The sequence below is a fragment of the Pygocentrus nattereri genome, chromosome 20, assembly GCF_015220715.1.
Source record: "Pygocentrus nattereri isolate fPygNat1 chromosome 20, fPygNat1.pri, whole genome shotgun sequence".
Classification (NCBI taxonomy): Eukaryota; Metazoa; Chordata; class Actinopteri; order Characiformes; family Serrasalmidae; genus Pygocentrus; species Pygocentrus nattereri.
In genome coordinates this window covers 23025068-23052568 of record NC_051230.1, presented here as the reverse complement: position 1 = coordinate 23052568, position 27501 = coordinate 23025068, and the positions used below count along the sequence as shown (strand labels likewise).

Here is a 27501-nt window from a genome sequence, read left to right as displayed (position 1 = left end):
ACATTCCTGATATTTCACGTATGAACGTGCGTATATGCGTGTGTGACTCTCCATGAGAAGCCGGCTGAGTTCACGTGGCCGCCTCAGCACTACCGCTCCGCTCCCGCGGTGATCTGTCAACTTCCTGTAAATAGTGCGCTGCGCCCTGTCCCACATCTCGCAAAACTGAGAAAAAACAGCGAAATTTCGCATCCATTTTCGTGCCATTGAGCTTAGACGACAGATTTAAGTTTATATTTAATGATTTTTTCCAATGTCAAGGGAAACGCGAGAGCGAAATTTAAAATCAGAGAGATACCCGCCTGTACTGCGTGTATGTATCCTTCCGCCACTTTGTGTGTCTTTTCAGCCTGTTTAGGTCTTTCACAGCAACGAAGATCCCGTGTTGAACTGATGATATAAACTAAAACGAAAAAAGGACGAATATTTATTCTGACTTTTGTGGACATAAAGACTATATGGATAGCCCGTGTATTGTCTTTCAAACAAATTAAGTGTTTTTGTTTTAAAGGGGGAAAAGACAAGTAAGCTAGGTTAGCTGGTTTACGAACTAGCAGCAATTGTGGCTAGCAGGCTAACGTTAGCTGTCACTCGTTAGCTTCTCTGTCAAACAGCGTCTGAACGCGCGTGTCGTCCTCTCTGTCGCTGACGGTGTGTAGGAAACGTTTTCTAAACACCTAGAACACCCTGCTCAAAGTGGTCGTTTATGGGATAACCATGTCAATGAAGCAGGCCGGTGGAAATCGCAAACCCGGCGGGAGCAGCAGCGGGGCTGCCTCGGCCTCTGGCGCCGGAGGCTGCGGAGGAGCTGCGGGACGACAGAGTTTGGGCAGGTGGGTTCACAGCAGAGCGACTCGGACAGGCTGCCTTTCCTGCTGACGCTGTAAAATGATTGCACAGGGTGGCTGTTCTAAATGTACAAAATACTCACTATAACGTTAAAATGGTGAAATTGTATGGCTTTGCTGTCAGGGAGAGTGCTGATGTTAGCTCGCCGAGTTAGGCCAAGCGAGCCGAGCACGGGGAGAGCGTTTTTTTCTTTTGGTTAGGCCAGGTTTAGCGAGATGGGGATTCGCACGCCTGTCCACAAAAATGTGCTGCACCAACTGTGGCTGGACACACCAAATGATCCAAATGCTAGTTGCCACCATTTCGTGGAACCAAACTGATGGAAAATGAGCGGATTTGCCCAGTCTCAGTAGCGGTGTTGTCGCTTTTCTTCAGCTGTGTCCTTTAACCGGCCGGTTTGACTGCCGTTTTACAGCGGGATGGCTAGTTAGATGAGCACGGATGTTTTTTTTTTATCTTCCGTTCAATGTATACAATCCTTATTTGCAGTGTTTTGCCTTGTAGCAAGTTTGACTGCCTTGAATTTTAAGTTTGAATAAACAGTGTCAAGTCAGCACAGTAACTGCGCGCTAATGGTTTTTCTTGCCGAACAGGGCCAGACTAGTGGACTAACCTTGATGTCAGTTGGGGTAGCCAGTTAATGGGAACTTGTCATTTTTACTGTCCCACAGCATAGCCAGATGTGATCAATTTAAACGGATGAATAGTTTCGTTGTTTGTTTATGCTGCTTTTTTTTGCTGATTTCCTGAATTTTCGTTTAAGATTATACACACGAGACATGTCAGTAAATGAATCTGGCTCGCATCTTTAAACGACATTTAGGTCTGGGCGATTTATCTGGATTTTGTGAGCCCAGATAACAGCAGCAGGTTTAGTATTGATATTACACTGATGTAGTAGCTGGCGAGCTAAAAAGGTTTCATTTTATCTGGAGCTATGTGAAGGATAATTTAAAGGGGTATTCCACCAATGTTTCAAAATTTCTGAATAATTCAGTCCTTGAGATGTAAGCAGTGTCATTCAGAGTGGGTTGACGTGAAATGGTTCATTATAAAGAAACTTACAGGCTCAGATTTTCTTCACAGTGGTGGCGATACGAACCCGGGCCTCAATGTCTACAACACAAATATAGCCATTTTATTTACTATTTATTTACATCTGACTTCTGAGTATTTATATGGAATGTTAATGATGGTGAAATAGAGGAAAATCTGAAAAAGTAAGAATTTTGGAGGAACTATTTTGCCTTACAATGCTCTGCGTGTACCTCTCTGCTATGAATAGGTTAAAAAATTGATCAAATCCATGTTTGTATTCAGAACCCATAATTTAATGTAATCATTTTCTGTGAGGCAGCTTTCATGAGTGGACGTCTGGTTCCTATGACCACCGCTGTGAACAACTCTGACTCGTTAGGTTTCTCTAGAACGGAGGAGTCTACACCAGGCCGCTTTGAATGGCTTTGTTTACATCTTACCGGTTTAATTGTTTTGTTTTGTTTTTGAAAAATCAGTGGAGTTCTCCTTTAAGACTATGTGACACTTTGGCGTAGTATCGCCCAGTAACGTAGCAACGGGCGCGCGTGCACGAGAGAGCCGCACGTGAGAAGCGTGCAGCACCATCAGGTTTCATGGTTAAAGGGGGCAGCGTCGCACGTTATAAAAGCTTTTTCTTTGGCATTTTGTCTGGAAAAATGCCAAACATTTCGCGCTGCTCTAAAGATAGACAATGCCACGGACTAAGAGACTCGGCTTCTGCTCGCTAAAATGGGGCAGCCTTGGTTTTGGTAAATATTGTTACGGTTTACCTGAATCGGAGTATTTAATCGATTTAGTGAGAACGGTGCGCAGCAGCCTGTACCATCACCACCACCTCTATTACTAATGCCGCCGATGCCTCCTTCACCATTGGCTCAAAGGGGCTTCTCATGCATGCAGCTGCGCTTGCGCACAGTGCACCAGTAGCTTATGCGTATGATTTATCCTGAATGGGGAAATTGGACAATCTCACATAAAAGATGGTTCTTTAGTCAAGACATTGGTTCTGTATAGAACCATGAACACTCAAAGAACCATTTGCATGCCTAAATGGTTCTTTTGATTAATGGTTGTATTTTATGCTTCTATACAGCACTTAAAGAGGGCTCTGCCATTTTTACAAGCTTAACATCACAAATGCAGAACTCTTTTTGGGGGTGTATAGAACCATTTTCAGAAAGGTTCTATATAGAGCCATATTGGGCGGTTTTGATGACTTGCGTTGGACCACAGGACTTTTCAGGTTTATTCAGGGTTAATAAACTCTGCATTTCATGTTTGTGTTTAGTCCTCTGGGGTTCTATTCTAAGCAGCTACAGCATTACTAGTTGTCTTTAATTTAAATTAGAAGACGTCTTGTTTGTGATGCAAGTCAGGCGTGTTTATTTTTAGAAATGTCATTTATTTTTTCAAAACAGTTTATGAATCAGATTTTTTTCAGAGGAATCAAGGCAGTTATAAAAACTGCATAATGTCATTATGCATTCAGTGCTGAATGTGTTTTGAAAGTTTGGTTTCAGTCAAATTGTAGTATTAACGCTTGTCTAGGTGTTGATGCCAGAAGAAATATCAGCATGTAAACGAGGCTACTTCAAGAAGACAATTTTAGTAGTTTATCATTTATTAAGTTTATTTGTTGAAACCTGATACACAAATATCTAATATTTTCTTCACTCACCTACAATGGAAACCTCATTAAAGTGGACCTTTTTTTCTTTTCTTTTTTTAATTCTTGCGTAATGAAATTATTAAGATGTAAACAAAGTAATTCAGAGGAGTTTGATGTGAATTGTACCATCCTACAGAAGATTACAGAGCCGGAATTGTTCACAGCAGTGGTGATAGGAATCAGGCATCTGAGGCATTTAATGCCTTTCAAGGGTACCTAAGAGTAAGGCTGTGTTCAGACTGCAGGCAAGAGGAAGACGTTTTGTAAAGAGACAAATAATCTGGATGCCTCCGCCATCTTTTAAACTTCAAAGCATAAACTTCATCTCCTCTGCAGATCAGTTTCTGATCCCGCTATGTTGAACATTTTGTAAACTTTTGCTATGATGCAAATGCTCAAAACATGCTTAAACTTTTTGATTGGGAACGTAATCAGACATGGGCGTTTATATGTTCTCCTGTTTAACAATTATTTGCAGAATTACACACCTCATTAAATCGTGAAGAAATTGTATTCTGAATGGCCTCAGTCGGACTAGTCTATTCAGGTTTGAGGTGGACGTATTCTATTCCAATTGAGCTATTAGTCAGATTAATAACTTAAATGTGGCTATTGTTCTACGACAGTTTTGTGATTTGTTTTTTTTTTTTTTTTTTTTTTTTTTTTTTTTTTTTTTTTTTTTTATTCCTGATTGGGAGGTACATGGTGTGAGTTTCCCTGCAATGAACCATATTACACGGGACCATTCAAAGCACTTCTGTGACACCTCGCGAATTACACAAATTGGTGGAATTCTCTTTTAATTTAGATGTTTCGGGCAATTTTATACTATTTTGATACCTAGTTTGATTTTCTACCCCACATGAAAAGCACATTAGCATGTACCTCATTTCCATTTTACTCTTGGTTGTGGTTTCTCCCCATTATTATAGTAGCTGACAAGTTTGGCCCAGATTGCAAGAAGAACTTAGTTTGTGCAAAACTCCAGTTTCGTGTATCATCCATCTTTCCTTTCCTTTGTTTATCCTCTCATTTACTCGTCAGCATTTCTCATTTCTGCACAAGTGATTGGTCACGGATAATAAAAACTGTTTTACACTTGTGGTAAATGTAGTCATGTAGTCAAGATCCATCTCTGACCACCTCCTAAAGTGGTTTTAGTCATCTGATCGTAATCCGATCCTGATGCGTCCTGGGGGTCTTTACACCTGGCTTTTCATGTGCTTAGCTGAAACCAAAAATGCAGTGTGTAGTGGGATAGCGTTTTATAGTGTTTATTTATTTATTTATTTTTATTTATTTATTTATTTATTTATTTTAAAGCAAGGTTACGCATTTTCCACTCTAGTCTACCTACGGTGTGCAAGCTGTCCACTTTCATCATTTGTCGAACTGTGTTAATAGATGTCAAGACAGCTTTTAAACTTTGGATTGGATTGCGAATATTTGTCTTGTGCTACTCCAGCTTCCACTTTTGAGGGTGTAAATAAATAGAGCTAGAAAATTAACTGTAACATGATAAGAGTTTAGGCCCACGTCACAGTGTAGGAGGCTGACACTGGAATTCAATTTAAAAACTGAATTTCATTCTGTCATACCCATTTTATGATAATAGTCCTTGTGGTTGAGCTTTTGCTTTTATTTTCTACAGGGGACGCAACAGTGCCAAAGTACCCTCCGCTGCAGTAAGTCTCAGATGTTTTTTCTTGCTGGCCATTATCTGATCACAAGATAGGCAGTCGATTCAAACAAAATATACTTTGTTCATGTTTGCCTTGGCTAGAACAATAACTGTTCTGTCCTCTGTCTTTCAGGTGGCCTTCAGTGGAGTTTATGCAAACATGAGGATGGTTCATGTCCTGACTTCAGTAGTGGTACGTTTATACTTCTGTTTTAATAGTTTAATTTTCGCGAATGTTCTCTGAGTAATTTTTGTCTTGCGCCGGTGGGTTTTTTATTTAACTTGAATTACTTTTACCGTAGACATAATCGTCATTAGATCTCTGTAGCCTACTGTTTGTTAGCGAGAAGTCGTCTTCTTTTGTGGTGTTTTGATATTTGTGATATAATTGTGATATAATTAAAAATTTTAGTCAAAATAATCAGTGTGTTTTTGCAGTCATATGTAGAGGTTTTTTTCCCAGACTATCTGCATGATTTAAATTCAAAGGACATACTAATATCAAGTTTTGTCTGACCTTTTTATAGGGAACCAAATGTGAACTTAAAGTAAAAAATGGAGTGATCTACGAAGGTGTCTTCAAAACATACGGACCGGAGGTACAAAAAAAGTGACTGCTGTGAATTAAAATGCATAATGTCTAAATGCAGTTTTGAAATATTAACACATTTCCATGTTAATGATTACATAACTTTTGTTATTGTTATAATTGCCTATAGTATGAAAATGTGGAGTCACCTTTATTAAGGGATTTCAAAACAACAATCTGTTTACACCTCTCTACAGTGTGATCTTGTCCTGGATGCGGCTCACAGAAAGAGTCCTGAGCCCAGCATGGGTCCTCGCCGTGAGGACATAGTAGACAGCATCATATTCAAGTCCTCAGATGTTGTGGTTGTGCATTTTAAAGATGTGGACCTCAGCTATGCCAAGAGAGGTAAGGCCTGTTTTTATGTTACTTTAGCTAATTAATAGCTAATAAGCTAACAAGTACTGTTGTAATGAGTGTTTTCCTGACAGTTCTGTGAATTTTACTTTAAAATGTTTGGGTCTATGCTCACAATTCACAAGGGAACTCACAAGGGGAAAGCATGCTGTGTTTAGTTTAAACCTAAAGATTGAACCTAAACCAAGACAATAGTTGACCACTGACATCACCGTGTACTAGGTTCTATTAATGTCCACAAGGCTGGCCCTCAGTTTGCTGACCTCAACATCCTAAGATGGACGTATGAAACACAACTTATTAAAAGAAAGTTAGCATACAAATAACATCAGTCTTTCTTTGAATTTCTTGTCTTTTTATCAAACAGCACACAGATATATACATTCTAGACCTTGAATCCAGTTCCCGGTCCTCAATTTTGTAAGCACTGGTATGACAAGTGTCAAATCAGCTATCTAAATCAGTTAAATACTCATGATTGTAGAATACAGGACCAGAAGCTGGATTCAAAGTCTAAATTTAAAGGCCCCTGTACTAGACATTTAGGCAAAAAGAGGGTATCACACAATTACTTCTTGGCTGTGAATATACAACCAAACTCATTGGCATAAATATAGGGTTGGGTAAAAAAGGATGTCATTCTCTCCTACAGTGAGAGCCGGAGAAGCATTTTACTACTAAATGGCAAGCTGCCCTGAAATTGTAAATTGAGATCCTTGAAGTTCTACTTATTATAAAGACATAGCCCTTATAAAGGCTAGCTAATTTCCTCTTTCACACCACAAAATCATCTGTGAAATCAGTCAAGTCTGATTGAGCTCATGACCTGGAAATTCGCTTCTGATTGTGATAATTTGTTAAGAAGACTAAATCAGGGTTAAAATTAAGCTAAAAATAGTACAGTGTCCACCCGGCTTTAGTGTTCTACATACTCTGGGTGTGGTTTTCTTGCTTTCTGCTAGAGTGAGCAAAATAATACAGTCTTAATACACTCTGCCCTGACACACTCATGTTTACACAAGGGGTATAGCATCATTGCTACATATAGATTTGGTTCCATGTGATGGTAGATATATTGCCATCACATATAACTAGTTAGTTAAGATCTGAAGGTAAACTAGCACAAACAGCAATAAGCAAGATGAGTTCCACAAGGCCATCTCAGCATTGAACCACATTAGGAGAAAAAATGTTTACTGCTTTTCAAGTACCTTGATAAGGACAACGCCAAAGTTGGAATTAGAACCCATTTATTATTTAAATCACCTCTGAGGTTTTGGTCCTTTTTCGGAGCTGCCAAAGAACAAGAAGAAAACATAATACCATCTGCATTCACCGTACTTTCAGGGCACCAAGTTTTTTCATTGCAAAAAAAAAATCAAAAACTGATAATTTACCCCTAAACAAAACAATAAAAAATGACCACTCAACCTTGACTTCATAAAAAGGTTGGTACTGTCAAGATTTGTTCTGTAATTGTACGTTTTTGTACAAAGTAGACTCTGGACCTGTACAAAGGACTGTGTACAGTTCCAGAAAACACTCATTTAAAATGCTTGTTTGCAAAGTTAGCCTGTTTTAAGGCTAGAAAGGCTTACATAGTAATAAGGTGAATCAGAGCCTCAGCTTCCCTACATTTCTTTCGTTACATTTATGTCGTATCACTTATTTCTATTACTTGTTAATTCTCCCTTTGTGTTATTTGTGCACCTATACATTCTTATCGCAGTAACTATGCAAAATAATGTAAAGATTTGGTTTAAAACAAAGCTTTTAGCTAGTATAAACAAACCATACAATAACCCTCAGTTTATAGAATCCCTGCTTGCCTTTTGTGAAAATATTTAATATCCTGTGTTGAAGTTTTCTCAATTTTGTTCTCGAGTGTCAGCAATGAGCAAAATGACAAAATAAAGATATTATTATGTGTAGATGTTGATGGTTGGTTGTGAATACCCAGAGTAAAAATAACACCTTTGACTTCAGGCAGCTGTGTAGATATTTAATCTAATTAAAAGTAAAGTTAAATTGCTTTTGAAAAGCTGAATGTACTGTGTATGGAATTTGCATAATTGCATGATAACACTGCATAAATTGAATAGCTACTCCCATTTTTGCAATTTATGCTGAGGTGTTTTATTAAGTGCAAATCAGTTGTAAACATCACAGATGTTCTGTTGTGTAATGACCTTACCCCACCTCCCTGTGTAAAACATACCATTCGTGAGTGCATTATAAAAAGTGTCTACATTCTTTGTGATAAATAAATAATAAATATTTCAAGAAACAAACAAAAAGCAACCTCATTGCTTGTCATGGGCTGATTAATGAAGTCTAGTTTTTTCTTGATGTTGAAAAAGATGTGGGCCTGTTTCAAGACAAGCACAATTTTTCAAGATGACATTTTCAGTGCTTTGTGAGTTGTTTTCTGGCTATATATGTGTATGCCATGGAAGTTGTGAAACTCTGCTTTCTAATCTGATCATTGACTTTCACCAGCTGACTGTTTCTTTACTCTGTCTCTCTCCTCTTTCAATGGGTGTAGTCTCATCAGAACAAGGTAATAGAACATACATTTTATGTTTTGAAATGTTACAGATCATATTGAGCAAATATCAGAAGATACTGCTGCCCTCAGTGGATTGACTTAAGTGCCAAAGTTTTACTGCAAGCTAATTGAAACCATGTAGAGTCATGATTCAGTTCTATAGTACGACCTTCAGGCCTGTCATCTAAAACTACTGTAACGGCAAGATTTCAGTATAATAGACTGCTTCATGCTCCAAATCCTCAGACCTTCAAAGTTAATATAAAGAGGGATTGAGTTTGCAAGATATTGGAGCACATTTTTAGACAACAGATAGGCATTGGACTAAATTGCCCAAGGATAACAGTTGGTTTATAACTGGCAAGCCTTGGCATTACACAATTTCTTCATATATTTTAAAAAGCCTTGTAATGTTCTGTACTTTAATTTGGTTTAGTACATCTCCAGTGAAATTGCACATTTATTGTTTAATATTTTTATTTGATTGTGCCATTCTAGAGGTATTTCAGCAGACCTCTCTATTGGGTACAGATGATCTGGGCGATGTCTCAGTGAAAGCTTGTAATGCCACAGTTGTAAATTTTGTGGTGTTCTCTCTGCCAATAAATTAAAAAGGAAAATGAACTGAAGCACGAATAAGTCAAAACTAATCAAGCGCAGTCCATCACATAAACTATCAAATATAGGCCTGTGGAATGTGTATAAGTGAGTACACGTCTAGATTGTGGTTTCCTCTTTCCTGATTCTTCCCATTGTAATGAAATGTAACTATGGAGACCTTATAATTTTTTCCTAAAAACACTACCATTTATACTTTGAATTGCTATTATTTAACTGCATGATTTTCTGCCTTCATACCTTTTAACATATTCAAGTGTATTGTCCTATTACTTGCCAGCTCCGTTGCACTATTGCGTTGCTTTTCCACCTTCACTCAGGTGTGTGTGTTTGTGTGTGTGTGTGTGTGTGTGTGTGTGTGTGTGTGTGTGTGTGTGTGTGTGTGTTTTCTTTTTTGTGTTAACTTTGGGGTCATATGATCTGGGCATGTTCTCAGGAACTGCAAACTGTTTAATCAGAAGATACAACTGAATAAGATCTATCTAAGCATTTTCTTTTGTACAAGATTATTTACTAACCTTTCTTATTGAATTTGTTGCTCTGTCAGAAACTGAACTGACAAAAGCATCAGCTTACATGAAGAGCTGAGGTGACCTAATTAATATTTCTTTGGAAAAGTCATTTTGTAAGGCACAATAAGACTAGATTCCATTATAACTACTTATTTAAATCTTTAAAAAGAGTCAGATAATACTGTTTTGTGCTGCTGAGGACATGGCCCTGAAAACCTGCCTGTGCTTCAGTAGAAAGACCACAAAGCTACTATCATATCCGTACCCACTTTATTTTCCATTTGCTTTCTATTCGTATTAACTTGAGTATATAACTTCTTAATGCAGTCACTGTTACTGTCTCTTTTTTGTTTCTTCCGGTATGTCGATGCATTTGTTTTGCTTTTTTTGTGTGTGTGCTTCAGATAACTTCACAGACACTGCAGTAAGTTCTCGTATAAATGGAGAACACAAAGAAAAGGATCTTGAGCCCTGGGATGGTGGAGATCAACATGTCTCAGGCAGCCTGGAGTCTCTTGACAATGATTTGGTAAAGACTAGCATAGATGTATGAAATGTTTTTCTGTCTCTGAAGCTTGTTTATAGTACTTGCAGTGAAATTGGTTAATGTTTTAACATTTGCTATTCTCTTGTCAGTCGAATGGTTGGGATCCTGACGACATGTTTAAATACAATGAGGAAACATATGGCGTGAAGTCTACATATGACAGTAGCCTTTCCTCATACACGTGAGTGACCCCCTTTTTTTTCCAGCTTTCCTACTGATTATTTGAAATATGTGCACAGGATTGCCATATAGAATAGATTGTATTATTATAAATATTGACTCCAATCATTTGAACAGTAGCATATGTTCTTGTTCCTGTTTTTTTTTTTATTTACCACATATGCTCGCCAATATCTCAGGGTGCCGTTGGAGCGAGACAATTCAGAGGAGTTCCTAAAGCGAGAAGCTCGTGCAGCCCAGCTGGCTGAAGAGATCGAGGCTAGTGCTGCCTACAAGGCCCGTGTGGCCCTGGAGAATGATGAACGTTCAGAGGAGGAGAAGTACACAGCTGTAGTGAGAGATTCTCACACCCTCAACAGGTGAAGCATCAAGTTACATCGCTGCACTGCCAGCTACACACGGTCTCCTTTTTCACACGTTGGTATATAGTAGTTGCAGTCTGAGTGTAAGTAGGCCATCCAGTAAAATAATGTAAGGCATTCGCGAACATTGAGCTTGTTAGTTTGTTTTGTTACAACACACAAGTGCAATCATTAGGTGTTATTACATACCTGGCTTAACGTTTTGAAAGTGCATTTGGACAGAGCTCCAGTTATATGCTTCTCGGCAAGTGAAAGGAACATGAATTGTTTTGTAAAATTTTACACTGAATGATTAACAGATCGAGACAGCTGAAGTAATGCTGCTGTAACTCTATCCTAAAGAAACCGGGGTTGGACCCATCCTCACTGGCCAACTACAGACCAATCTCCCTTTCTTAGCTAAAGTTAAAGAGTTGTCTCTCAGCTGCATGACTTTCTATCCTCCGGTAACCCATATCAGCCTTTTCAGTCTGGTTTCCGCACCCTACACAGTACTGAGTCTGCCCTTTTAAAACTTGTAAATGACTTACTGTTGTCTACAGATGCTGAATTTCTTAACATCCTGATTCTTTTAGATTTAACAGCAACTGTTACCTGAAACTAAATGCTGATAAAATTGAGGTTCTGTTAGTTGGAGCTAAAACCTCACTTTCCTGAGTATTGAACTTTTCAGTCAACATTGATTGTGTCGATATTAAGCCAGCCCAATTTGTTAAGAACCTTGGCTGTCTTCTTGATTCATCTCTTACTTTTGAGTCCTAGTTTGTCATCAAAAATGCTATTTATCATCTGTGTAACATTGCATGCTTATGCCCTATGCTGAGAGACACTGATGTTAAAATGTTGATCAATGCCTTCATCTTCTCTCTCATCAATTACTGTAACTCACTTTTCCATGGCCTTCCAGTTAAACTAATCAATTGTCTTCAGTACATCCAAAGCTCAGCATCCAGGGTTCTTACCTCCACCAAATGCACAGCTCATATTACTTCTGTTCTCTGACAGTTGCACTGGCTTCCTATTAGTTCTAGGATTATGTACAAAATCCTTCTTCATGCCTTCAAGGCTTTGCATGGTCTGGCTCCGACATACCTTTCTTATCTCGTTCTTTATATTGTCCCTCTCGTGCTCTCCAACCTTCTAATTCTGGACTCCTCACAGTTCTGTCAACTAGACTTTAGACTATGGGTGGCAGACCTTTCAGTGCTGCTCCCCCTAAACTCTGGAATTCTCTACCTCATACACTTATGACCACATATATCAGCTGAAATTTGTATTAATGTCACGAAGTATCAAAAAATATTTTTAAAAAGTTAAAATAATGTAGTGTCGGTAAGGTCCATATGGATGAGAAGCCTTTCTAGGCATTGCAATATTGTGTTGTTCATTAATTCTTAATTAATTAATTAATTCATTAATTACTGGTTGGTTTTGCATTAGTTTTTGTTGTTCCAAACACAGCTTTGTGTCATACCAAACAACACCCCTTAGCAGGGGTAAAATTTGTAGTGCACAGCCTCTTGACTTATTGCTTTGTTTTTAACTATGTCTTCAACAGGGAGAACAAATACATTCCCCCAGGTCAGAGGAACAGAGAAGCAGGAATGTCATGGGGTACAGGGCGGCAGAATTCTCCTAGGCTAGTGCAGTGTAGCCCTGGACCACCGACACCTAGAGCTGGCCCTCATGACTACAACACATTATCTGGTGTGGATCAACGTGTTGTCAATGGAGGTAATTGTTTCTACATCTGTAATGATGGGTTGTTAATTTACACACCTGATTAATACATTTGAAATGTCACATAAATATGCAGCTTCTTAGGAATAACTATTAAAGGATTTTAAAATGGAAAAAGTGATGGTCAGCTTGGTGTAACTTTTGTACTCTGTTCTGTAAGACTGTATTTGAGGTTGAATACCAACAACTGAATATTTTTTTCTCCCCCCATCCCCCCGCCCCCCCTTCCTCCCTAATATACAAGCTGTCTTCCCTTTATACTTTTGGCAGGGGGAGTGTAGCAGAGACCTTCACAATTCCCCTCAGCTTAGATAAGCATTGGAACACTTTCTTTAGACCTCCATTAACTTTTCCTCAGGCTTTTGCTTGGGGACTCATGTTCCGTTCCATGCCATAAACCTATTAGCTTGTATCTGTTTATACATTAGTGGTTCAAGTATTGGCCCAGATTTATTATAGAAAAAATGAGTCTCATCCATTCACAGACCATTGCTGCTTATTTTTCAAAGATTTGTATGGCTTTGGCAGATTAATTTTTGTACTTGTTTTCACTATGTGCCTCCTGCTCTTATTCCTGACTTAAAGTTCAACAGTTGCCTTTCTCTATTTTCGTGTCATTTGTCTTATGGCTCAGCTGTCAGTTAAATGTATTCAGGGGTTTCTCTTTCTTTCTGTTCTATATCCGTTGTGATCTATCCTCAATCCTGCTTCACCTCTTTAGTCAGCTTTTTGTGTGTTATGCTGCAGCATAACTTTTACAGTGATTATTATTTAGTACGTGAAAAGACAAAGCCTAATTCCGCGTTCCAGAGGACATTTGACCTTCTTGCAGTAGTTTCTTGAGAAGTTTTCCTTAAGTTCATGGCCTTTTTACTCTAAATTTTAGTAGGAAAATAGATAGGTAAGGCTTCATCCACGTGTCCAGATATTTTTGTTAAATGTTTTTTCCCCTACACCAGCAGCATTTTTGAAAATCTGTACATATACGCAAGAATGCAAAAATGATTTGAAAATGCGCACATGACCATATTAGTAGATTAGGGGGATATTATACCCTATACCCTATTTCATGTCATACACCTCGAGAAGAACATTGTGAACATGTGCACAGCTCAATATATAGAGCACCATGAAGCTAAAGCAGAGACATACTAAGAGAGTATCATCTGCGTTTTACAAACACTGTAAACTTTGACTTGCAGACCATCAAACCCCCTTAATGCAATATTTCACACAGGTTCAAAGTTCAGAAGACAGATCAGACAGAGAAGTTGTGTTTTTCTAGCTTTTCACCCTATTTAAATTCAGTTTTCATGTGAACATGATGGGCTGAGGAAATACATTTTTAAAAAATATCCAAACACGTCTGGATGGGATGTAACTCTTCTAACTGGGATGTGTTCATCTGACAATTTTATGTTGCAAGTGTAAAAGGCTTGACATCTTCTCCTTTTCTGTCTAGCAAGTAAAAGGGGCCTGTTGCAAACTAGTTTACTGAAGTCTCAGGTTTTGTTGCTAACGGAACAACTGGATATGAGGAACAGAACAACATAATCCTTTTATTGCCCACGCCTGTCTCGTCCTCTTTGTCTCCTGTGTGACCCCCTTTCTTTGATCTGCCCTCTTTGCTCTGTCCACTGTCTATATCTGTCATTTCTGTCGTTGTGTTCCTTTTCTCTCATTTTTGTTTTACATTCAATCCCTATCAGGTGCCCATCCTTGGCCCTCTCGCTGTCCATCTCCCTCCTCTCGCCCTCCCTCCCGATACCAGTCAGGGCCCACCTCCCTCCCACCCCGGGCATCCACTCCCACCCGGCCGCCCTCCAGACCCCCATCTAGGCCCTTGCGGCCCCCTTCTCATCCCTCTGCCCATGGCTCTACAGCACCCCATTCCACTGTGCCCAAACGTCTATCCTCGGAAGGTATCAGAAAAAGTTGGAGTGGGCAGCCATGTTTTGGCTTTGGCATGGGATGCACTGCTGAGTTTCACCTTTTGTGGAGAAAATTGACACTAACTAACAAGTGTGGATTTTGTGTGTATGTGTGCTCATAACATCTCACTCTGCCTCTTCTGTGTTCTGAACTATTGTCATACTTTCTTGTTGTCTTTCATTATGCACATTTCAGGCGGAATTGCGGCATCTTTCCTTCATTCTTTGGGTGTGATTTCTGTGATGTTTTTCATCTGTTTCTTAGAAATTAACCTGGAATCTCAAGTGGTTTCACTTCATTCTCCTCGACAGCTTCAGTCTTGCAGTAGCCCAGTAGTGAGCCATTTTTTCTGACCATCACATGGCTATCACATGTCTTAATGAACTACAAGGGCAGTTCAGTTGAAGATGATTTTTTTTTTTTTTTTTTTAAATGCAGTTTTTTCAAGTCATGTCAGTGGATGGGATTGTTAATTAAACTGGTTACAGGTTGTAGCAGAATTAGATGGTATGATGGGGGGGGGGTGTAGGGGGGGCTGCAAGTATCTAGTTTGCAGACTTTTCTTGATGTGTAAGCTTCTACTTTTCTCCTTGTGTAAGAGCTTGGGTTAGCTGCTTTCTTTTTTCAGTCCCAGCCTGTGCCACACCGTATCCTCAAAACTCAAAGCTTGTGAATTTCAGATTTTTTTTCCCTGAATAGGGAAACCTTCCAGGCCAGCTAAATGTTTAATATTTTTCCACTAAATATTGCTTACTTAATAGCCATTTGCAGTTGCTTAAATATGTTAGATTTATTATTTATTTTTGACCTGCTTTAGATTAAGCAGAGCAATTTCTTTTATTTTTTCATGTTATTTATTACTACTGACATGACTGGTTGACTACTTCTGTATGGTTATATTTGCATATATCCTGTGAACTTGTGCCATGATCCTTTCTGGTTCCTGACATCTTTTGGAGTGTACATTATATCACAGCATTTGTATCCTCAATAAATGAAGAGAGCTTATGTTCAAGAATATTGAGGAGTTAGCGCTAGTTTATTTGTTCCTGGGTGTAACATTGGCCTATTGCTTATGTAGTGTCGGAGTATTAAGTGCCTTTTGAACACCACAACTGTTTTTCATTGACACATGGTTGTACAGTGGTGAAAGTGCATCTTCATTAAAGCCCCCAAACTCTCTGTTTTGATTTGAAAAAATAATAAAATGCTTTATTCCCCTTTTTCACAGGTCCTCCAAGGATGTCTCCGAAGTCACAGCGGACACCTAGGGGACACAGAGTGGCTTCCTGCCGTGGCGGTGGACCTCCTGGAACGGACTTCATGTCCCAGGGTGCGTCTGCGGAGGTTTCCGCTCCTCCTCCTGCCCGTAGCAGTCCCTCTGGGGGCACCTGGTCTTCAGTGGTCAGTGGAGGTGAGCTGTGTTATATGTAGTAACACACTACTTTACTATTCTGTTGCTTTTTTCCAGCATTTCTGTAAAGCAGATGTTAATAAATATGAATTAAACTATTATTAAAATATTTTTAGAAGCCTAAAATATGCTTTTAAAATAATACAAGCTTATTTCTGTTAAGCTCTCCATCTGGTGCACCACCAACCACTGCTAAAACATTGTTAATCTCGTTAAGAAAATGTTAAATTATATAATACAGTTATTTTGAACAAACAACAAACCTCATATCGGCAGTTTAAGGTGCTACTAACTTGCTAAACCTAGTTCATTAGATTTTTTGCAAGTTTGAGATTTTTGCAAGCTTCTGTGGAACTCTTACTAGATCATACATCATAACATCATATATCATAAAACTATGTTTGTTTGGTTTCCTCTGATTCAATATTAGACTGTCTCTCTTGACTAGAGTGGCTGCATTAGGCCAGTAAATTAAGTTAAGTATAATTCCCGTTCAGGTTTCCTTTTTTTTCTCTTGAGCTCTTGCCCCCAAATGTCTGTACAAGGGCCTGGATTGTGTGCTCAAAACTAACTGTTATTCTGACCCCTTTATTATGCTTGTCACTGTTTGCTGTGGCTGTCTATCCCCTTAGCACACAGACCACGTTCTCCTAGACAGAACAGTGTGGGAGGAGCACCTCCTGGCCCCTCTTCCTTGTCTTCCCCACAGGCTGGCACAGTGCCTGTTGACTCTATGACCACACCTGCTTCGGCAACGTCACCAACTACAGCAAGCCCTGCACCTAACCTGGCTGCAACACCTTTAGCAGAAGGTAAGAACGTCTCTTAACAGTGCTTGAGGATTTTGTTTTATAGGAGTAATGAGAGTCAGCATGACATCTAATTCACCTCTTTTTTACATAAATGCAGCAAAAGAGTCCAGAATACAAGAAACAAGGCAGAATTCACCCTCTGCCAATAAGGAGAATGTGAAGCCTATGGAATCGTCTTCTGGCATCAGTAGGCCAGCTAGTAAAGGTGTGTTATTGAATTATTTGGCTGAAGCCCTATAGTGAAAATTTGTCCATCTGTCTAGCTGTTGTGGTTTGTCTTTTCTCTCTATTATAAATTTCATATCTCTGCTAAAATGCAGTGGGCAGCAGGGACCATAAACCATTAAACATTTTACAAATTTGTCTTTTTTTTTTCTTTTTTTTTTTTTCTTGCATCGTCTGCCTTAAAGTATTGCAAATTGAACTTGGTCACTCTATAATAATAGATCTGTTTGAATCAAGTAATATGCAGTAATTTCACAGTAGTATAATAACAAAACCAGTAATAGAAAATAACAGCTCCATTTTTTTTTTCCCTTCCTTTTCCCCAACCTGAAGGCAAAGCTAATAGCTAAAATGGAGACTGATTCGACCCAATTCCTTAATAATCAAGTTCATGACAAGACGGCTGAAATCTACATTTGATGTAGTTTTTTTGTTTTGTTTTGTTTTTTTGTTTTTTTTTTTTGGATGCCATATTTGTCAATTTGTCATTTAGTAGCACAACATGTTATTGTTTGTAAGTGTGCTGCCTGATCTGGGCTGTTTGCAGTAATTTGGTGAAATTACAACGATCCTTTATCCCACATGAATGAACTAGTTGGACTACTGGACCTCTTCTGGTACAACTACTTGAGTTGGACTTTAATTAGACTAGTAGAGGTGTTGTATCACAGTTTTTACATTTTGTCTTATTTCTTGACCCATGAGTCATACATTTGAAATGTCATTTTTCCTCACATTCCTTTAAAGTAAAATGTGGTTGTTAGAAGCTAGACTGTAACAAAAATTGATATTTTGGTCAAATTAACAGCAAATTTGATCCTATAAGTGCCTAAATTAACTTGAAGAATAATTGTTATGAAGTGGATGTTTTCTAATGCTCTTCATTTTCTATTTGTAGGACCTCCCAGCATGGCTCCTGACCACAGAAAACAGATAGATAATTTAAAAAAATTTAGTGTAGATTTTAGGGTGAGTCTTTTTTTTATTTCTTTATTACATTTGCATTTTGTTCATTATCAAGAAAAGCGTATATTTAAACTATACATCTCCTTCTCAGTTGCAGTCCAGCTCAAATCCAGATCCGGTTTTTGAGACTACGGTGACCAAGTCTGCCCGGGAACCTGGGGACAAACCAAAGGAGCAACCCATTGAAAAGAGCACAACAGACTCGACAGGACCCAAAGTTTGCTCAGAATCTTCTGGCAGTGATGAAGTGTCAGCCACCCCTGCTGGGAGCAAGCCTAGCACCCCGTCTCCATCTCCCTCTTCTTCAGCTCTTGCCGCTGTGTCTGAGCAAAAACGAGGGCCTGACGTAACATCTCAGGGTGTCCAGACTTCATCGCCTGCTGTCAGTGCTAGTGCAAAATCAGACAAAGAGGACAAAGAGGAAAAGAAAGACCCTGTACCAGAGTAAGTAATGAGTTATGGAAGTGACATGGGTGTTGGTAGAAAATGTCCAGAGGATTGAGTCTGAGCAGGGCCAGCTTCACGGATGGCATATTGTCTGAATTTATTTGTTTGGGGCCCTCTCAGTAGCTTATTCAGCTAATGTGCTGTTTGCATAGAGCAGGGACAAACTCAGGAGTTTTCAGTGATGCTGTTGTATGTCTGTGAACATCAGAGTACCATTTGTTGTTGTCTTGATTGGGTGGGATTGCTTATTCTGTCTTGATTGGGTGGGATTGCTTGCTCGTGTTTATGTGAATGATCTCCAGTCAGGCCAGGGTATCTGGTATGCATTCTAAGATACAATTTATACCTTTTTTTTATTATTAATTTTATTTAAGATTCTCTACAAGGGGATGCTATTAGTACTCAAATAGTTTTGAATGTGTGTCATAAAAAGAGGGGAAATCCACAACAGCATTGATGCAAAGGGGGAAAAGAACAAATTACACAAAATATTTAGTATGTTTAGAAATGTAATAATCTCCCCCAAAATCTTCTGATTCTGTTTGTGTTCTCTGGATAGTGGATTTCATAGGGCCCTGTTTTTCTCAAAAAGCTAACTGGTTAAAAGTCTAATTGTCCTAAAGTGTTCAGAGTCATGAGCCTCCCCAGTTAGTGGTTGTGGCTGTAATTGTGTTTTGTATGTTTTAAATACGTTTGCGTTTGTTGGAATAGATGTAGGAGTAGAGTAGATCAGACTGGCACACTAGTAGTATGGAGTTGTTAGGACAAGGATCGGGAACCCTTGGCTTAGCACCTGTGCAGCTTACACATAAGCGTGAACCATCAAACTGGGGTGCTTTCCTGCCCCGGTAAGCAGTGCTTTGATGAATAAGGTTTTGTTTAGGACATTTGGCAGTTTTTTTGGAGACTTCATATATGGAATTACATGTTGTTGTTTTTTTTTGTCTTTTACATAGGAGTGTTAGAAAATCAACTCTCAATCCTAATGCCAAGGAGTTCAACCCCAGAGCGTTTTGCACCCCAGTGAGTATATAAATGATAAAGTAATGGAAATATTCAGCTGCGCTAATATTATTATATTATATTAAGATTAAGATTAATCATTGTAGTTTGTATTGAAGCTAAATGCCATCACAGGGATTTGTATATATGTTTAGTGGCATGCTGAGAGTTCACTGCCGGGATGTCAAATAGAGTTTTTTCAGGGCCACAGCTCTTAAGATATTACTGTTTTCTCTCTTTGTATACTCCAAGTTGTCTTGAAAAAAAAATTTATTCTCTGAAATATTCCATCACAAAATTAAAAAAAAAAAAAAACATGAATGAAGGAAAGAAAACCAAAGCATCATTTAATACATTTTTTTGCTCTGGCTCTTAACCAGCCCAAACCAGCTACAACTCCCACTCTGCCACGGCCACAAGGTCAACCTAGTCCTTCCATTGTCGTGCAGCAGTCCCCTGCCGTGTACGGCCAGGCCATGTGCTTCCCCCAGATGTACCCACTGGCTTCAGTCAGTCCTGGAGTGCAGGTGAGCACTTCCCATGATTCCACCTTAACACACTTATGATAATTTGTGTCCATCTTTACATTTCTTTTTGTGTGGTAATCCTCTCAGTTTCTATTAACACCTTATATTTCTCTCAAGCTGTTACTCATTTTATTTTCTTTGAATGTCATACTTCTTGCTTTCATTTGTTTCTAGCTCTCTGTTCGCTGTGTGTAACTCAACCATTTGTTCTCAGTTGCTTACTATCGGTATCATTTGTGACTATTCTTGAACATTCCATGGGTCTTTCATGCCTCCTGAAATCACACTTACTAATTTACTGCATGTACTTCTGGTGCATGACAAAGATTACATGGCAAAGGCAGTTTATATGAGTGAGGGTGAGATTAGTGGAAGCCTTAAACCTAAAAACCATGTATACAGCACTAAAATTGCATGTGTAATAGGATGCTTTGTCACTAGATCACTTTTATTTGCTTTTTACCTTACCTCTGGTAAGGTGACATTTTTGGCTCAGTACTGGTGTTTGTCAGAGCCATTTGTCACTCCTCTGATGTTGCACAGCAATTGATAGGGTTGAATGCTTTTTCTTTGAGTAAGCTTGTTAAACCAGGGCATTCATTTTTATTAGGTTACTTGTCGAGGGCTAGCCTAGTGATGCAACTATAGTTTCGGGTGGTTTAGCATTAGACAAGCCAACATACAGTGATCAAACTAAAGACTGGTTCTTTTTTCTTTTCCTTCTTTCCTCTCTCTCCATTAGAAAAGCATTATCTGGAAGGTTTGTGCAATTCTAAACTTTCTTCTTTTTTCCTATTGATTATGTAAGAGCTATTTGCCTGCTTAAGTGCCCAGCAAATTTTGATTTGTCCATTTCTTACTGTAGTTTATTTAGTTTAAACACTTTTAATATTATTTTTCTTTTTTCATAATTTATTTCCTTGATATATGTAATGATATATGATAATATTTGTATCGCTTCTTTAGCTTAGCTCATCATCCAAGATTTATAATTTATAAATGGGCACTTCCTTTGTTATTTTTAGTTACAACTGAAACTGCTCATTTCTTCCTGTTTTTTTTTTTTTCTTCAGATTTTCTAATTGGACTATTTTGAGGGGTGTTAACATTTGAAATATTTAAACAATTGACTGAAAAAGTTAGAAATTGAAAATGGTCTCTTTCAACTGGAAGCTCAATTAACCATACATGTTCACTTTTTCAACTGATAGACAATATTTCAAATTGTACTGAGCATGACATGAAAACTTAATTGATTTAACATATTAGCCCTCCAATCCCAACATCTAAAAAGTCCAGACCTGACCCAGGAGACGTTTAACTACATACTGACTACATTAGTTTCACTGTGTACTTGTATGTAGCTGAAATGACAATAAAGCCTGACTTGACTTGACATCCTAAGACTGTGAAAGACTAGAAAAGATTATGAAGGTGCTCACAAAATCAAAACAGCTTTACCTACCAGCTGTTGCAGCTCTCAGCTCTGCATATTTGGTCTTCCTCATTTTTACAGTGTTGAATTTGGGGTCATCTTAACATGTTCCCAATAAATACAGGAGTTTTAGAGTAGAATATTGAAGATTTTGTGTTTTACAGAGCTTTGGTATGGCACCACAACCAACTAACAATTTAGTTTTTGAAGAACACTGCTGGCTGTTTTTTTTTTTTTTTTTTTTTTTTTTTTTTTTTTTTTTGAGATTTCTTTCCTTAATAGTAGTATTGTTGAACCACATGGAGGGCACATTATAATGTGTTTGGACTGTGTTTGAGTTTCACTGCCTACTTGATCATTAAAACAATAATACTGTCTGGAAAAAGCATAAAACTGTTCACTTGCTGACAATATTCTTCTGTAGAACATAGCTGCATTGAAAGACTGAAGATGGAAGGATTTGACTATAATCTTTCATTGAATTTAATCCATCACACAGCCCTGTAGGTACTGTACAAAAGGGGTGGGCTCGATTTCAGAGCTGTTTTAACTTGTGTTCCTCATCCCTCAGCATCCCTCAGCAGTGTACCATGTTCCGGTTCCTCATATGACTGTGAGCCAGTCCAAGCCCTACAGACCAGGTAAAGGTGAGAGTGCTGCAGCTGTTTTTAAGCATGTGCAAGCATCTCTGTAAAAGCAAAAAAATGATAAATATATTTGTTCCCAAATTAACAAGTCTGAAAAATAGAGAAATACATCTGTATATGTGCAAATACAGGTTCAGAGGGATTCTTTTTAAATAGATGCCATAAAAATATTTTTAATATCCTCTCCCAGTACCCAACATGCCACAGCAAAGACCTGACCAGCACCATCCACCAGGCACGTCTACTATGATGCACCCTGCCACGGCTGCCGGACCCCCCATTGTGGCTCCAAGCCCAGCCTATTCCACTCAGTACTTCACCTGTAGCCCCCAGCAATTCACCAGCCAGCCCCTGGTGCAACAGATGACCCACTACCAGTCCCAGGTATGTACACACAGAAGTATGTACACACAGAAGTAAATATACATGATTTTCATTTGACATCAAATGTAGTTGATCAGCAAACACATGTTCAGTGTCTGAAGTTTCTTTCTTTAGTTTTGCAATGTAGAAATGAAGCTAACAAATTTCACAGAAGAGTAAAAGCTTGATTTGAGCTATCTAGGTTATAAAAAGGACTTTAGGTTTCATTTTTAGGCTTAGAGAGGCAGAGTTAACTGGACCAGATTTATCCAACAGCCTGGCTAAAAATAAATCACTTTTAGTTACACCTCACAATTATACGGCAGATTAAAAAAATACTTTTTAATTTTGTAGAGATTATGGTTTAAGCCTACATTAGTCTGTGTTTTTCTGTCCAGGCCCAGCATGTGTTTAGTCCGGTGATGCAGGGCAGTGCAAGGATGATCACCCCACACACCCATGGCCAGCCCAGCCTGGTCTCCTCCTCCACCACCCAGTATGGTGAGCAGACGCACACTATGTATGGTAAGGACCCCAACCTCAACCCCAACCCTTGCCCCACAACAGCTAATGACCAGTCCTGCCCATATCTCTATCACATGAACCTTCTCCTGTTCAGGGTTGAAGATGCCCAGTTATTCAGATAAAGCGCCACTGTTGTGCATCTCGTCTCAGATTACTGTAAAACTTTCTACCAAAACTCCTACTTGTCTTTGTGTAATAAGTGGCAGGGAGGCACAACTGCTTTATGAATATTTTTGCAATAATATTTTGGGGGGTTTTTTTTTGTTTGTTTGTTGGTTTTTTTTGTTTTGTTTTTTGTTTTTTTTTTTGTTTTTTTTAAAGAATCTCCAAAGCAACAAAGCTCCATCATTTATTATAGCAAAAGTTTTTTTTTGCCAAACCCTAACTCTTATATGCCTTGAACTTTAGAAGGGTTTGCTGGTTTGCTTAAAATTTGAATGTTTACTTTATGCTCAGATTACGATGCTGCTGCTCAAATTGAATGCCATAGCCTCCGCTGAAAATTATAAGCAAATCATAATGAGGTACATAGCATCATATTACAAACCAAATAGCTGTAATTATCGCTTCTGTGTGAATTGGTGTCATTAGACTGTCCCTGCTTACAATTCAGGGAATGCTGACATGGACATAAATTTGGATATTTATTAGAAAATGGTTAACACATTGCTTTTTGAACAACAGCTGGACTTTCACAAAGGAGCTAAATAGGGTCAATAACATGTACATATAAAACAAAAGCAATGTTTAATACTACACAGAGCGAACGTAGTTTATGCTGTACTTACTACCCTTGAAAATCCCTTAGGCTTGCTAATGGAATTTAGTATTGGTGGAAATTGTCTTATTAGTCATGAATAATGACTTATAGTGTGTTGTAGCCTTTTTCCACCAGGCGGTGTGGTATGTATGTGTGCTGTGGTATGTACCTAGTGCTTCTGAATGGCACAGAGTTCTGTGTTCGACTCTGTTCCTTTTTCTCTCGGGGTCCGCAGTGACATTTTGTTTCTAGCAGTATCTGAGCTCAGCACTGTCTTTCCTCTAAGCTATTGGTAGCTAGCAAAGATACTTTCTTTAGATTGACAAACCACTTCTTGTAAGTCGCTCTGGATAAGAGCGTCTGCTAAATGCTGTAAATGTAAATGTATGGTACACAATAATTACAAATCTGTGATCACACATTTTGTTATCATTTCCACTGCTCTAAATGATACTGTTCCAGAATACCCATGCCTTCTTGTTGGGGTACCAAGTATGCTAAGCCACAATGTAAAGGTAAAGCTAGAATAGGGGCAAATTATGAATTGGTCATATGCAGTAGTCTCACAGCATTACTGGAGTCATTGGAGTCAACACACAAATAATTAAATTAAAAAAAACTAGCCAGAATCTACACTTAAAACAAAACCAAATGCAGGGTAAATGGTAAATCAGAGATTGATGCTTCTCCTTTGTTGCTACTAGGTTGGATATATTGTCTGTTTTGTGTTGAACAACTTTGATGTCGAAAGATGTTTAGTGTATGGAGAGCTTCATTTGCTTTGTAATGGGTGTTCTTAAATACCCACTTGGTTTATTAAATCATTGGCACTACAGTTAAATCTGCATAAGAAAAATAAAACTTGGCTGAACTTAATAATATTTAGCTTTTATTAGATGCAAAGCACCTGGATTGTAACATGCTCGTTCATTCACACTCAGGTTTAGCAGGCTGGACATTCTCCACAAAGGGGTGCTATTAGCACTCATACGAGTGGTGTTTCATAACAATCACATTGTCCTTAAAGATTAATCTGTGCAGCAGCCCTAGTTTCCATGTTAAACATTGCTATGGAATGATGTGCATATCTTTGTGCACATTTTGTGTTTGTACTGTAGTTTTATCTTTTTACTAGCCTCACAATCCAGACTTTTGACTGGCTGTTTGTAGTGATTCCCTTACACTGCTTATAGTGTGAGAATCCTGGAAAAATTAAATCAAATTCCAGTGTGCGTCAGATGCGGCTTTTTTAAACAATAATTTACCAAGTATTAATTAACCAGCCCATAAATTTGATACCCTAACATTATCTCTTGCTTTTCTTTTGCTTTGCAGTTTCTGCCCCCATCCCCCAACAGTACCCACACCCCAGTGCCACTCTACATCCTCACCCCCAACACCCTCAGCCTTCAGCCACACCCACAGGACAGGCCCAGCAAGGGACCCAGCATGGGGGCAGCCATCCCGCTCCCAGCCCAGTTCAGCATCCTCAGCACCAGGCAGCAGCAGCAGCTGCTGCAGCCCAGGCCCTTCACCTGGGGAACCCTCCCCAGCAGCAGATGTACTCTGCCCTGGCTCCCACCCCACCCTCTATGACCCCGGGCCCCAACCCCCAGTCCCCTCAGGCCACCTTCCCCTCAGCCCAGCAGGCTCTTTACATCCACCCTTCACAGGTCCAGCATGGATACAGCCCAAACCCTATGGCTCATGTGCAACAGGTAAATTAAACTTTTGTGCGTGTGCGTGTGCGTGTGCGTGTGCGTGTGCGTGTGTGTGTGTGCGCGCATGCATTTGTCCCTTTCTTATTTCTTTAATTTCTCTGTTGGAATTGTTTTTCCTTAAAGGCGCACATGCAGTCAGGAATGGTGCCTACCCACCACGGCACTCCCTCCCACCCTCCTGTGATGCTGATGGCCACTCAGCCACCTGCTGGACCCCAGCCCCCAATGGCCCAGGGCACCCTCAATCCTATCCCTGTCTCCTCAACCACACACTTCTCCTATATGGCACACCCTCCGGGTATGGTTTCAGTGTTCTCATTACGTGCAAGATTGGATTAGATTACGATTCAGAGGCTGTGATGTGATTACAAAACTATTATCGATGCATCTTGATGCATCTTTTTTTTCCTATACAGGATTTTTTTTTTCAATGTGTGACATCATGGAACATGGCTCCAAAGTGTGCAGCGTAGCACAAAAGCCCTGGTTCTCAACGTCTGAGTATAGATGCAAATCCTTGGCAATAAACGTGATAGAGTTAGTAATTTGCCTCGTCCTTTTCAATTTGAGTGCAAGCTTTGATGTCGCTTGATTGATGGTCCTCTGGTTGGCAGGAAGTACAGCGGGACGGAAAATGGGTGGAAACATATAATATGCTCCACAGAAGCCAAAGTGCTTCCAAATGCTCAGGGGTCGGCAACCTTCGGCTCTTTTACTGGCTTGGTGTCGCTCTACATCAGTTAGATTTCTAGATAGAAATAAAATAATCCTCATTTGCAGTAAATTAAAGCTCTGCTGATCGTTCAAACACAGTTTCAACAATAAACGCTGTAAATAGTGTAGCCTGTAACTGCTAGTTCACCTCTAGCTAGTAGCTAACGAAAACGATAAGCTAACGATGCATTTAATCAGCAACATGAAACTAATAAACAATGTTTAATATATTACAAAGACGTTTGAGTTGCTTTCACATGCAGAGTTAATTTCTGTGGTTCATGCATTTTTAATATGTTTATATGTATATATTTTTTTTTCCTCCTTCTTTTGTTCAGTACAACCTCACCATCAGCAGCAGCTGTAGAGGACGTGGATTGGCAAGCGAGAGCCGACTCCATTGACACTTGTTCCTCCCAACCCTCTTGGCCTGCCCCATGACCTACTGGCTGACCAATCCTTCTCCTTCTCCTTCTCTAAATACCCAATGAAATGGCCACTAAAACTTCAATCATGCTGCACTTCTGCTACTCTCCACCAGTAATTAATGCTAACAAGCAAAGTTGCGGTGAACAGATGTGTTTTTTTTTGTTTTTTTTGTTTTTTTTAACAAGAGTTTTAACAAGAGAGGGACTGTTTTCATGTTATAACAGCAACGCTATGAGTGAGAAACTGAAAGTCAAGAAACTGGAACTTGCATTTCGTCTGCACCTTCTAAGTTAACAAAAATTCTTCCAATCTATTGACAGTATTAACATTACTGTTAAAAGCTGCTGCTATTGCTGCGTTCAAGAACTTGGGGTAAAGGAAAGCAAAACAAAAGAAAAATATTCTAACCAAACTAAACAAAACAGAAACTTCCAGTGATGAAAAAAATTTGACAGAAAGACAGATTGATTATTTATTAATCTAATCAGATGATGACCCCATCACACTTGACCGTTACAAAACTGTTAAGTTAAAAGAACTTTTACTTTGTAGATAATATAAATGAATAAAAAAAAATTAAAAAACATTAAAAAAAAGTTTTAAAAACTGTAAATGTCTTTTGTGTTTTTACTCTCTTTGGTGGTCTGTTTTAATTATGTATTCTGTTACTGGTCTTAAGCATCAGCTGGGATTGAATAGAATCATATGGTCTGAAAGTGCTGCTCTACATTTCAAGATGCTGAAATGAAGGCATATTTCATTTTTTCATGTATTTTTTCCACAATAGAGAAATTGTTGAATCAGTATCTGTTCAATCTGTAGACTGTATTGTCACCTGAAATGTGGTTCACTGTGTGAGGCCCAGTGAAAGTGCACACTGTAAATAATGGAA

General features: G+C 38.9%; 1 protein-coding gene across 9 annotated transcripts; it reads left to right on the top strand.

Annotated features, from left to right (window-relative positions):
• The first annotated feature begins 327 nt into the window (after positions 1 to 327).
• atxn2 (ataxin 2) lies at positions 328 to 27218 on the top strand. Of its 9 annotated transcripts, none has more exons than XM_017687189.2 (25): positions 328 to 833; positions 5208 to 5241; positions 5371 to 5430; positions 5765 to 5836; positions 6024 to 6174; positions 8729 to 8743; positions 10266 to 10390; positions 10498 to 10589; positions 10768 to 10947; positions 12509 to 12684; positions 14400 to 14612; positions 15854 to 16036; positions 16669 to 16848; positions 16946 to 17053; positions 17972 to 18042; positions 18131 to 18483; positions 19443 to 19509; positions 19869 to 20015; positions 20758 to 20775; positions 22022 to 22091; positions 22288 to 22481; positions 22859 to 22985; positions 25081 to 25463; positions 25590 to 25764; positions 26519 to 27218. In XM_017687189.2, the coding sequence occupies exons 1-25, from the start codon at positions 718 to 720 to the stop codon at positions 26545 to 26547; spliced, it is 3339 nt and encodes a 1112-aa protein (XP_017542678.1). In that variant the 5' UTR covers positions 328 to 717; the 3' UTR covers positions 26548 to 27218. The 9 variants fall into 9 exon arrangements, with proteins under 9 accessions (XP_017542678.1, XP_037387687.1, XP_017542671.1 ...); XM_037531790.1 differs by having other exon boundaries at positions 22022 to 22097; positions 22859 to 22961; XM_017687182.2 differs by having other exon boundaries at positions 22022 to 22097.
• The last annotated feature ends 283 nt before the right edge of the window (positions 27219 to 27501 follow it).